Here is a 12674-nt window from a genome sequence, read left to right as displayed (position 1 = left end):
GGTTTGTAAGTGGGTCAAGCAACCGTTCATGTTTGATATCCACTAACAATCCAAATTTCTTTAAAAAATCAGCTCCGATAATTGGTTTAGTCGCGGCAGCAATTATAAAGGGCCAGTGAAACACTCTTCGTAAACCAAGGTCTAATTTTAGCAATTGTTGGCCATAAGTCTGAATGGCAGTTCCATTTGCAGCAAAAAGTTGTAACTTCTCGGGAGAACGATGTACTCTCAGAAAATCAGGAGGAACCACAGAAACATCAACACCTGTGTCAATCAGGAACCGCATACCGGAAGAACTACCCGAAATATACAGTCTAGCTACTGTATAGCTGAATGAGTGCCGTCACCCAAGGGACCGAGTGACGGCCCCGTTAGTTTTCCGAGGAATAAGTACAGGGCATTATGCATTTATTTGCTTTATCTTGGAAACGATAATGGTACCAACACAGGCCATTAAAGTGTTTTCTATTACGACTTTGGGAACGTCTTCTTTTCGGATTAAAATGAGGGCTTTTATCACGAGAGTGAGAGTTCGTTTCTAATCGGCTAAGACGGGAAGAAATGTCATGCAACATGTCTTGAACTGACTGCTGACCGGATGAAACAGCTGTAATATTTGTACAGTTATTATCAGTTGCAGTAATTCCATCAGCCATCATAGCAAGTTTGTCCAAATCATCACTGGAAATAGCTAAAATTTGCTGTGCATTTACTGGAAGCCTTTGTAAAAATAAAGTTTTTAGCAATTCTTCACTTATATGACTAGGGGATTTGCTTCGCATTTCTAGTAACAATCGCGAAGGCTTTTTATCACCCAACTGCATACCGGAGATTAAACTTTTAAAACGTTCCGTTTCACTTTCTGCATATTGTTGGCAGAGTCTAGTTTTCAATGCAGTATATGGAGAACTGCTTGGTGGCTGCAAAATTATGTCGCCAACCACCGCCAATTCTTCTGGTTGTAGCGCTGACACAACATGGTGAAATTTTGTAGATTCCGCAGTTATATTTGCGAGCTTAAATTGCGAGTCTAATTGTATAAACCAAAGTTCTGGATTAGCTCGTCAAAATGCAGGCAATTTTATTGTTACGGCAGAAACAGTTCCATTGTTTGTATTTCCTGCGGCAGATGCATTTTCATTATTATCATTCATTGCGAATTATAACGTGAACAAAAGTTCAAAAAATAGAGCAAAGTTCAGAGTGAAATATATAGTGCAAAATATTGAATGAAAGTTATTACAGGAAATAATCAGTCATTTCAAATAAAATTATGATAATGAATAATAATGCATACCGATATGGTATGCTGGCACATTTGAAATTCCACGGCAAATGGCTTTGAGAAAGCAATGTTCTATCCGGGTCACCAATTTGTTGATGCCTTGAATATTATTATCATCGAACATCAAACAATTAATCAGAAGGTCGAATAAATAAAAATATTAAGCCGCAGAATTAAAAAACATAAATATATACATTTATTTACAATCAATCACCAAAATTATCAAGCGCCTTTTTTACACCAAACTTATTCCGCTATCTTCGTTAAATTCCTATTTATTGAATTCTAAATTGAAAGTTAAAGTTATTATTTTTCTTCTTGCAACGCAACGCCTGCAAGGCTTCGCTCTATCGTTTAGCTGGATGGAAGGTTTTCCTGTCCGTTACATACGGCACATAAAAAAAACACCCCCCCCCCAAAAAAAATTGAATTTTGACCTCTTGAATTCAAATTATGTTTTTCGCAATCACGAGTGTGTGTATGTATGTAGGCGTGTGTGTTTATGTGTGTGTGGGGGGGTATGTGTGTTTGTGTGTAGGGGGTATGTGTATCTGTGTGTAGGCATATGTTTTTGTGACTGTGTGCAGGTATGAGTGTGTGGGTAGTTGTGTGTTATTGTGTGTGTATTTGTAGGTGTGTGTATGTGTGTGTATGTGTTTGTATATGTGTGTAGGTGTATGTGTGTATGTGTTTGTGTGTACGTGCGTGTATGCATGCGTGTAAGTGTAGGATATTGACGCAACCTGGAGATGGCTTTCGTTATAGGAGCAGCATCGTAAGGAGCCGGTCGACGGTGATGCAGCAGAGGGTGCTGATGGGAAAATAAAATGATAGCACATTAAAACAGTCAAGTGAAAGCAATAAGCAATCATGATTGCTCAAAAAAGTCGCAGAAAAAATATCGCACAAAATAAATCACAAGGGTAACTCACGGGAAGATAGGGGTCAGAGGGGGGGGGGGGGTCAGGAAAGTTCGAAAGACCTCACTAAATGTATTTTTCTTTCTTTATAGTTGCTGATAAAGTATTTCCTGCCGCCTCTCATGGGTTATGACCACGATGGATGTCCCGTAAGAATTATCAATGCAGGTCCGGCTGACATAAAAGGTGACCATCGACTAGCTTTCTTTTGATTTAAACAGACCATTGTCTTTTGGAACCATAGTATATTTCGTGTACGAGGATACATGAAAGATGCAGGGGTGCCCCGAGCTGAGGTCACTGTGACCTCCCAAAAATGTTCTTATACGGCAAATTTTGTCTGACGATTCGGCAAAATTATTATCGTTCGGCGAAATTTGGAGTTCTATTCGGAAAAATTATCATCATTGGGCAAAATTTGAACTTCCAGTCAGCAAGTTGAGGATTTCCGCCCTCCCCAATATGTAAGTTCGGGGCGCCCCTGGAAAGATGGCTTATCATTGGTTAGGGGTTCTCAAACTGGGTGCCGCGGCACCCTGGTTGTAACATGTGAAGAGGCGAGAGGTGCCGCGAAGTGTCGTATGTATGATTTGCCAAATAAGGTCATACAGACCAGTAAGGCCATTCCCCCGTTTTTTGATGTAGCATACTGAAAATTCACTAGAACGTGACTTGAGCTTCATCAGAAAGCCTAATCGATGATAAAACGTTATGAACGAGCAGTTGTTAATAACCAGGCAATAGTTATTAACGTATTTTCGGGAATGAGCGCCGCATCGTAATATTCTCAAAGAAAAAAAAAATTTAATATATGCGCCGCACCCTCCATAAGCGCGCACATAACATTAAACAACTTAAAAGCACAATCGGTAGTAAAGAAAGCTGGATTAAATGTAAATAAAAAATATTTTTTTATTTCTTGTTAGTATGTTTACTTAACAATAATGAAATATTTTTAAAAATACCCATTTTGCACTTTTTGCCTTTGGCAAACCTCGATTGACCATCACTTTTGATTGTTAATTTATCCGATTTCCAACGGCAAACGCATCTTTCATCGATGCCAAACTCTCTGGCAGCAAGTCGGTTTCCAATTGCCTTTATCACCTTAAACTTAAAGACTGCAGTATAACTTTTCATTCGCTTAGGAGTCATTTCAAAAGCAACTCTGTGAAAAAGTTCGGTAAAAAAGATGAGCCAAGAACGCACGAACGACTAGGTTGCTTGACTACCCCGATCAACCCTTTTTTGTGAGGGGGTGGTAAATTCCCTTTACAAAACTGGACATCCATCCCCCTCCCTTACTAATACTTTTGCTTACAAGGCTCCTGTCCCTGACCCCTTCGCTCCGACGCGATAAGGCTTGCTCGCCCACGTGGATCAACGTTTCTCTCCTCAGTGAAACACGTGCAATCGCCCCCCCCCCCCTCTTTGCTTTACTTGTTGCCCAAGGTCAAAGGATTTCCTGACCCCATCGCTTCGACGCGATATTTCGCTGCGATTTGCTGTGCTTCAGCGATCCTTGAGCGACTATGAACTAGCAGGAGACTACGAAAAGCTATGCGACCGGCTCCCACAGATAACCCCGTATAGCTTATCGGCTACAATCAATCAAAGGGCTAATGAAGTGGGGTGCTAATCGATTCCTTAGTCTGTCGCACGTAGCAGTCGTCAAGTGTCCTTCCCTCCCCCCTCTTTGCTTGACTTGTCGCCCAAGGTCAAAGGATTTCGCTAAATGAAAGGAAACAATGTAGTGCCTATTAGCAGCATTTTCACATTTTTTTTAAACTTGAGAATAAAAAAAAGACTGTATCCGCCGCACCCATTATATGCGCCGCACTGGCATTTTTTACACTTCTTTTCTTGTACCCGCCGCGGCGCTTATTCCCGAAAATACGGTACAGAAGACTGATGTAAAAAGTGTCTGATCTTATTTTCTTGTAATTTTTGTTTCAACATGGTTCAGTGCAGGTTACTAGTATAAAAAAAGAAGCACATTATTCTTGTAGCCTAATTCATGTAGATAAATGACGCTGTGTACCGTAAATTTGTTCCTGTGGCTTGATAATCTATAAAAGTAGATTATTGGCCGTTAAGGCCGTGGTTAACTTTCTTAGCACTCCGGTGTTTTTATAATATGAAACCAGAGTATCGAATGTTGAATATGATTATGTGCTGCTTATGCTACGCATATATGCACGAGTTGGGCGCATGAGTTACAAAAAAAAAAAAAATATCAGTTGCTCGAAATATGAAGATTGATCTTTCTCCTTTCCATGGAAGTAAAAATTAAGTTTTTGATAATGTTTTTGGGGTCACCATCAAATGTGGTTTAACACAATTAAAGACGATTTCAATTCTTTTTAGTTTGATAATACTTTTTGGCGCTTTTGCTTTCAACTGGTTAGTTATCTTTGCCCAGAGTTTTCCTTATTACGGCCCATGTTCTTATAAAGACCAAATCGCTTCTCGTTGCTAAAATTGCTGAAAACCACAATTGAAACTAATATTTTCACTTGGTTTTATTTTTGTCTTAGTTTCTGTGAGTCATGTAATGAATATGTAAAAGCTGGAGAAATTTAATCCTAAGGGAACGAGATATTAGGTTTTGAACCTTAGGGTAGCCTTGCACTTACGCACGTACTTCAAATAATAGTAATTGACTAAGGTGCCGTGAGAAAATTCTAATTCTTCAAAGGACATTGCGAGCGCTAGTCGAAAAAGTTTGAGAACCTATAGGTTAAGCCTTTGTTTCCTAGGAGTGAAATCGGGCGTCGCTCCTCGCCGAGGGGAAAACTTGATTCTTCTGCGCATGCGCGCCGGAGCTAAATCGACGTCGTGAATGGCCACGCCGGAATCCACTTGACTTTGATTTCACCGTCAAAGATCGGCGATTCGCTCCTAGGAAACTAGAGTTTTATTGCTATGTCCATAACAACGCCAACAGTTTTTATTTGTGGGGAAATTTGTGTGGGAAAAAATGTAAGAGAATATAGTTGCGACACACTAAATTGCCATTCATACACTCTATAACAAAAAATAACAAAAAAAAAAAAATCGAAGCACCAAGGAGTGATCCGATTGAGGCGAAAATTGGTGGATTGGAAGACAATGCACTGACTAGTAAATGATTAAATTTTTAGAACAATTAAATAATTTATATCAGAGTTACAGTAACAAGTTCAATAAGGTATTGAACCGCCTCTAGCCTGAATACAAGCTGAAGCACGGCGCGACAAACACCGATAAAGCTCCCGGAGGGTGTCCTGCGGTATTTCCGGCCAAATTCGTTCCAATTGTCGGACGAAGTTGTCAACATTCCTTGCCAGATGCAATCGCCATCCCATCATATCCCAGACATGCTCGATGGGAGAGAGATCTGGCAGGCCACGGAAGAGTTTGACAAGCTTGCAGACAGTTCGTAGCAACACGTGCCGTATGTTATCTGGCATTGTCCTGCTGAAACCCAGCCGAGGGTACTGCAAGAGGAACGGCAGCAAATCAGGTCTTAGCACCCCAGACTATAATGCCTTGTTGAGGGCAGTGTGGGCGTGCAAAAGTGAAACTAGGATCCTCCTTCTGCCCTGAGTGTCTCCAAACACGTCCACGATGATCGTAATGACAGAGTTGGAAGCGAGACTCGTCGCTAAAGACTATACGTCCCCAGTCGGCACCATTCCAACCTGATCGAGGCATGCACCACTGTGATCTGACTCGGCAGTGTGTAGGCGTCAGTGGCAGGTGGTGTAACGGTCGGTGCGAGCGTAGATTTCGTTGTCCCAACCGTCTGTAAACGGTCATGATGGACACTGGTGTTTCGGTTGAACGTCTGATGGTTCATAGAGATGAAGAAAGCGCTGTGACAGCTGATCGGACAATCACTCTGTCATCACGATTTGTTGTGACCCTAGGTCGAGCGCTAACATCCTGACTCTGAACTCTGCCATTTTCCACCCATCCTTGCCAGCATCTTCGAATCTCCGCATCGCTTCGACTCAAATGACGAGCGATTCTTCGATTTGACCAGCCGGCCTCTGATGATACGACCTCTTTAAAACTCTGACAGTTGCTCGTGATGAGCACGAACCATGCGGCGAGGCATTTTTAAGTTGTTGAAAGGTAATCTGAATCGCAATCAAACGGAAAGTTTTAACAGCTGTTGAAGAACTGCTCTCTGCTGGATGCGCAGTTTCGTTGCGCTGGAGATCAAACTATTCATTCATTGGACACCAAATTTTAATCATTTGCATATCTGGTCAAAACACTCATGCAAACAAAATTTCAAAGCAATCGGACGATTGCTTCTTGGTGCGTCGATTTTTTTTGTTATAGAGTGTATTTCATATACGTGTCTTAGGTTCTCACATTTTTTGCAAAGTTTTAAAAGTTTTGAATCCGGTTTTTCTCCAATCGCGTTAGACACCAAAATAAGTCCATCGCTTCGTAAGAGCGATGATTTATATGCATCGTAGCGCAAACAACAAATCATGATCAGGCCATGGTAATTTTTTATTGCGAAATGAATGCGCCAATCAGTAAGCGATTAGCAAGAAAAGGGGAAGCAACTAAAAGTTTGGGAAACCAATGGTGGCTCGTTATTTATGGGAGTAATTGCCACCCCCTAGCTTTGAAAAACAAACTGACATATAAATGGGCGTATCTTTAAAAATTTTTGATATACAGTAAACTCCCGATTATCGGCGGTCGGATTATCCGCGGTTCGTATTATCCGCTGGTGTTTTTACATTTTTTTTTCTTTTAAACTTATGATAGTATTATTGTTCGCTTTTAGATTCTACATATATATATATATACATGCAGTGTCAGTAAATACAATGTACCAATGTTTTTAGTTATAATTTAAATGAATACATGAGTGTTATTAATTGTTTTTAGTTACTGTATGCTAAGTCTCGTTTTTCACCTATTATTCGGATTATCCGAGGTTTTCGCTTATCCGCGGCTACCGTGCCACCCTATTCCGCGGATAATCGAGAGTTTACTGTATCTTGAATTGAATTTTTATTTTTCACCCCCCCCCCCCCAACTTCCGGAAAAAATCGAAATGACGTGCTTGATGTGTAGCAAGTGTTCGACAAAATTTTTTTTATCTCGTTCGCAATCGGTATGAAACTAGTTCACGTCATACTAGTTACGTCTGACGTGATGAGTCAAAAGTGCGCATGTGCAGAATCCAACGACAGTGGTTCCACCGTCTCCATCGCCCTGTCACTCTACTACTAAGCAAAAACCCCTGTATTGTATTTTTCACTTGCCGTTTTTTTTTTTTTTTTGTATTTTTTGTACATTTAATTGCTGGAATGAAACTCAGGAGGTTAAGGTTGGCTTCTAATTCTAGCATGTCAGTATAACTAGGGGTGCCCAACTAGAAGCTAGAACCGGGGGGGGGGGGTTATCGCGCAGACTGCGTCATTAAAATTTTTTAGGGTGGGGGTGTTTTGAGCGGTATTTTTTCTTTGGGGGGGGTGCTCTTTCCTTTGGCGGTTATTGAAATATTTTGGGGGAGGGGGGAGGGTCAAGCCCTTGCTCTAAAGAGACGGGGGCGGGCACCACTGATAAATTATGCAAGTAAAGACTTATAAGCGACCCCCCCCCCAGTTAGAAATGTTCAATTTTGCTAGTGTTTTCATACAATTATGTACGAATATTTCACTCAATACACATTTATATGTAACTGTAATTTCTGTGTATGATTATAATGAATATTCGTTACAGGGGGGTGTATCTCTACAGAGTATAAATTGAAGTCTCCAAAAAGCGTCCTGTTAGTGTGAACGCGCAAAACTCGAGAACTACTTGGTTGATTTCGCTGAAATTTTCACAGTATCTTTCTTTCAGCCCCCGAAAGATTTGTACACCGGTTCGAAAAAAATTCGACGAGTAGTTCTTTTTTTATTCCAATTTAGGCCCAATTTTCACATAACTTCCCGAATATGGGGGTGAAAAATTGCTTGCAAATATAAATATTACATATCGTTGGAACGGGTAGAATTTTCCGCCTTCTACACAATTTCTTTCAATGCTCTAACTTAATTGCGGCGGGAGTTTTTTGCGTTTATAGCTCGAACTTTTTTAGGCTTAGCTGAGATTTAGGCACTACTTCATTAAATCTATCAATAAAAAGTGAAGGAGTTGTCCCACAGTTTTCGTTTTGACACCATTGGAAAAAGTGACATTTTTTACCTATCTCGACCTACGGTCGCAAAATTAAGCTTCTATTTCGAAAAGAAAAAATGTTACAAGCCTTTTTAAATCAGTTTAAAAAAATCTCCATTTACACCCAAATATTTTCTTTCGCGTTTTAATTCCTTAAACTTATTTTATTTTGTGTTTCCATGGTTACGCTTTTTAAATCCATCTTTCTCGATTTAATTTCTTAAAAGTATTTTAATCCCTGTCGTCATCGTTTGGGAGGGAAATTTTGCATGATGTTTTTTTTTTTATTATTATTTATTTATTTAAGCCCGATTGTTGAATATATGTCACTTGACACAATTGTTATTTTCAAGGTAGACCGGGCATAGCCGGACAACGCAGCTAGTCTTGCCATATTTCTTAGAACAATTGTGTTTATCTTCATGTTTCATATTCGCATTTAACTCCTTTGTTCCCGTACTTCGTGGAGGAAAGAATTTTAAAATTATACATCGACTGATAATTTCGCTGGTAATTTTTTTTTTAAAAAGGGGAAAAATCTTTGTAAGTGAGAAAAAGAGAGTGAAGTATACAGCATTTTCTTTTTTTATTTTCAGGTATTGTAAGTTGCTTTCGTAGACCAGAAATCCGCAGGTGCGTCACCTACTTCTTAGACAAAGACAAAGAAGAGATGAAGAAGAGGAATGAAGAGGTAAAGAAATCATTGTTTTCTCACCTTGCGCGACTGTTGCTATGGCTTTACGCTAACAACAATAGCTTTCGTGTTCTGTTTTACATCAAGAGCGCAACTGAATAATCTGCTGTATAATGAGCAGACTCGTCAGGCATTTTGGATCAGATATATCATGGCTGAAGAACTAGGGTTACCAAAGCAAAGTTTCGGGGCATTGCCAAATCTCGCCAAATTGGCGAATGTTTAAATGCCATGGAACGGAAGAAGAAAGCAATGAAAAACATAACGTTATTTTTACTTCCTTTTACAAAAAAGGAAGTATTGTATTCGCGAAAAAATTTTCACTCAAAAATCGACATTGATTTCCATTTTACTCACCACCGAATGAATGTTGAGATTTTTTTTCGACTCGACCACACGTGGATTAGTGCCTAAGAACGTATAGATTCCCGAAATATCCATTTTGACGATTCCCGAGTTAAATACAACGAGTTTTCTCGTGACGTCTGTATGTGCGTATGTATGTCGCATAACTCAAGAACGGAATGTCCTAGAAAGTTAGAATTTAGTACGTAGAGTCCTAGTGAGGTTGAGTTTTGCACCTCCCCCTTTTGGTTGCATTGGCGGGTGTTTCTAAAGGGGTCTTTTGCCCCTTTTTGGGGAGAAATCATTGTTAATTTCGATGTAAACTCAAGTGGTGTTATAATTTGGCGGACACTTCGCGATATATCGTCAGCATTTTGGTCGCCAAGTTTTTTCGCCAACTTGGCGATTAATTTGGCGATTTTTTTTAAAAAATCTGATTTTAATTTGGCCACTGTTGGTGATATTTAGAGAGTAAACTAGGGGCATTCCACGGTATTTTTGACATTATGTAGAGTCCGTAACGTGACCTTTTTTTGCCATAACTTTTTAATTTACCGTTTGATTTGCAAATTATTTTAATTTGAGCTGGTGTGTTGGTAGGGAAAGATCAAAATAAAATAATATGCTAATCAAACAGTAAATTAAAAAGTTATGGCAAAAAAGGTCACGTTACGGACTCTACATAAATGTCAAAAATACCTTGGAATGCCCCACTATTGAATCACATTAAAATTGCCAGTGATGGGGAAATGACATTAAATTGGGGTAAAAGAAAGTCATGTGTGCACACATTAGCTAGTTTTATTTACGCTTTCTAACCTGTAGAAGGGGCCTGTCGAAGTCTTTGTCACCGTGAAGCTAATTTTATAAACGTGAGTGGTACCGTGAAAATTATGTTGGATGAATTAGCTGAGCAATCTTCAATATATTTGGCAGGCAGGACTCAATAAAAGAGGTGACAGAAACTTGGATAAAGCACTAGATAACTCGTATGACTGTGCACTACGTTAAGCTACACAAGTTTTTGATTATCTTTAAAGTGAGAGGTAAAATAAGCGAAAATATTAAAAAATATTACTGAGACTGATTACCAATCAGCGTTCACCACCTGCTGTAACAAATCGCAATGACCAACGTTAATGCGGCTACAAGGCAAGTTAAATTGTATAGAGTAATATACAAGGTGTTCCGTTTTAACCTGCAAGATCTTTATTTTCGCAACCCTTAGTCCTACATGTAAACTTCCAATTGCAAAAATGTTCAAAATCAGATGCAGAGTTAAGATATTGAAAGTTTAAAAGCTAAAAAAAAAAATGAGTCATGAAATACAAAATTTAACTTTTAGTGCAGGACCTAGGTCCCCTAACTAATGCTTAGAGAAATAATCTCCATTGAAAACTATTACTGACACAAAAAACTTGACATTTGTGCGACCAAAACTCAAGGAGATACTCGAGTTAAAAGTTTTTAGGGATCATATACAGAAGATGAGATTGGAAATTATCGCTCTTTCAGAAAAATGACAGGTCGTCAAAGTACGAAAAGCAAGGTATTTATATTTTTCATTGCTATACAAAAATAAATGCAAATGTTATTTCGTGAAAGGCAAAAACACAATACAAAACCTCGAACAATTTGAAAAACCAGACTCTATGCACACTCCATTTAAAACACTTGTTCACTGCTATATTTTCCCCCAAAAGGTGTCATTGACGGCGAGTGAAAAGTGGTGAAACGCTGTGTTTCATATCTCGGTAAGTGTTGGTCGTTTCAATTTCAAACTTATGGTGCAGGAATTATTTTTCATTGGAGATTACAGTCGAGCCTCCATATATCGAACTTCCACATATCGAAATTTTCTATATATCGAAATTCCAGCAAATTTCTATGTTAATTACATAGAGAAATTGTTTCTATACATCGAAAAAATCTCTATATATCGAAATTTTTTTGCGACATTCCTAGATTTTTTTTTTCCACTTTAGACTGTTTGTCTCATGAAAAATAAAGGTTAGGGGAGAAAATTATGTTTACTAAAGGTTGCTATGAAACTCATATGGAATCTGGATTTGAGGGGTGTGTAGATAGGTCGTTGTTCCATTCTGGAGTTCTTAGATTCCCTCAGGTTTATTTCAAATCTTAGTGGTAACCAGTAACACTGTAAAATCAGTTTCACGTTATCCTTTTTGTCTGTTGATTATCATTCCTAGTCTTTTTAGCTTCAGTAAAAATCATTCAAGTTAAGTAGGTTGCTCTTTTACCTTTCTCTGGATTACACTGTCGAAGCGAAAATCCCCTCATGTTGCGAATCAAGTTGAACTGCCGAAGAATGAAGATGTACGAAGGCACAAAAATGTAATTTCTGTTAATTTTTCAGTTATTAACTTTCGTTTAACCCGATGCTCGTATAAATTAGAAACTGGGTTTCATGCACGAAAATGAGCTTTAATTTTAATGATTTAGGAGATTTTTATCATAGAATAAGATCGTTTCTATATATCGAAATTTCTATATATCGAATTTTCTTCCGGCAATTTGCTACTTCGATATATGGAGGTCCGACTGTATTTCCCTAAATATAAGTTAGGGGACCTGGGGCCCGTACAGAAAGTTCTCTATTTTTTTTGACTCAATTTTATTCTTGCTTTAATCTTTCACTATCTTAACCCTGCATCTGATTTTGAACATTTTTGCAATTGGAAGTGTACATCTAGGACTAACGGTTGCGAAAAGAAAGGTCTTGTAGGTTAAAACGGAACACCTTCTACAAGTAAAACACATATTGATTTTGTCCGAAATTTAAAGTTCATGAGCAAAAACCATTAACATGACGCCGAAAAGAAATGAAAATGTGTTATAGAAGGTGCTGGAACATTTATGGGGATTTTTTGCTAAATGTTCAAATTATTCAATCTCTGTAAAACTAACTGCAGTGAAGCCACATCACGCGTTTTCATTAAGACCATTACAGTCGAATCCCGACTTACGCAAGGGATGCGTTCCAAGACTTCTCGCGTAAGTCGAAATTTCGCGTTGTGAAAAAGTGTTGTGTCATATGATTTTTTTATTAACATACCCAATCATTTTAGACATTCAAACACGTTTTAAACTGTTTTTGACCATTTGTTAACTATATATTACCGTTTCTTACACAAAGAGCTGAATTTTTACCGTTTTTTTTTTTAAATTTGCATTATTCAACATACACTAATCAATACAAAATTTTGTTACGAGGCACAAAATCAATGATCAA

At 38.6% G+C, this 12674-nt stretch overlaps 1 protein-coding gene across 1 annotated transcript in view; it reads left to right on the top strand.

The window, feature by feature from the left end:
- The window catches only part of LOC129226065 (SEC14-like protein 4), a gene marked incomplete in the record, with an annotated part of 76639 nt that overhangs the window by 53034 nt on the left and 10931 nt on the right, over positions 1-12674 (top strand). Inside the window, 2 exon segments of the mRNA XM_054860647.1 lie at positions 2298-2391; positions 8979-9073. Of these exon segments, the coding sequence (XP_054716622.1) occupies positions 2298-2391; positions 8979-9073 (189 nt within the window).

This window comes from Uloborus diversus, chromosome 7, assembly GCF_026930045.1.
Source record: "Uloborus diversus isolate 005 chromosome 7, Udiv.v.3.1, whole genome shotgun sequence".
In the NCBI taxonomy this organism is placed as follows: Eukaryota; Metazoa; Arthropoda; class Arachnida; order Araneae; family Uloboridae; genus Uloborus; species Uloborus diversus.
Note: the sequence above shows the minus strand (reverse complement) of the source record. Positions and strands in the feature narration are given on the sequence as shown.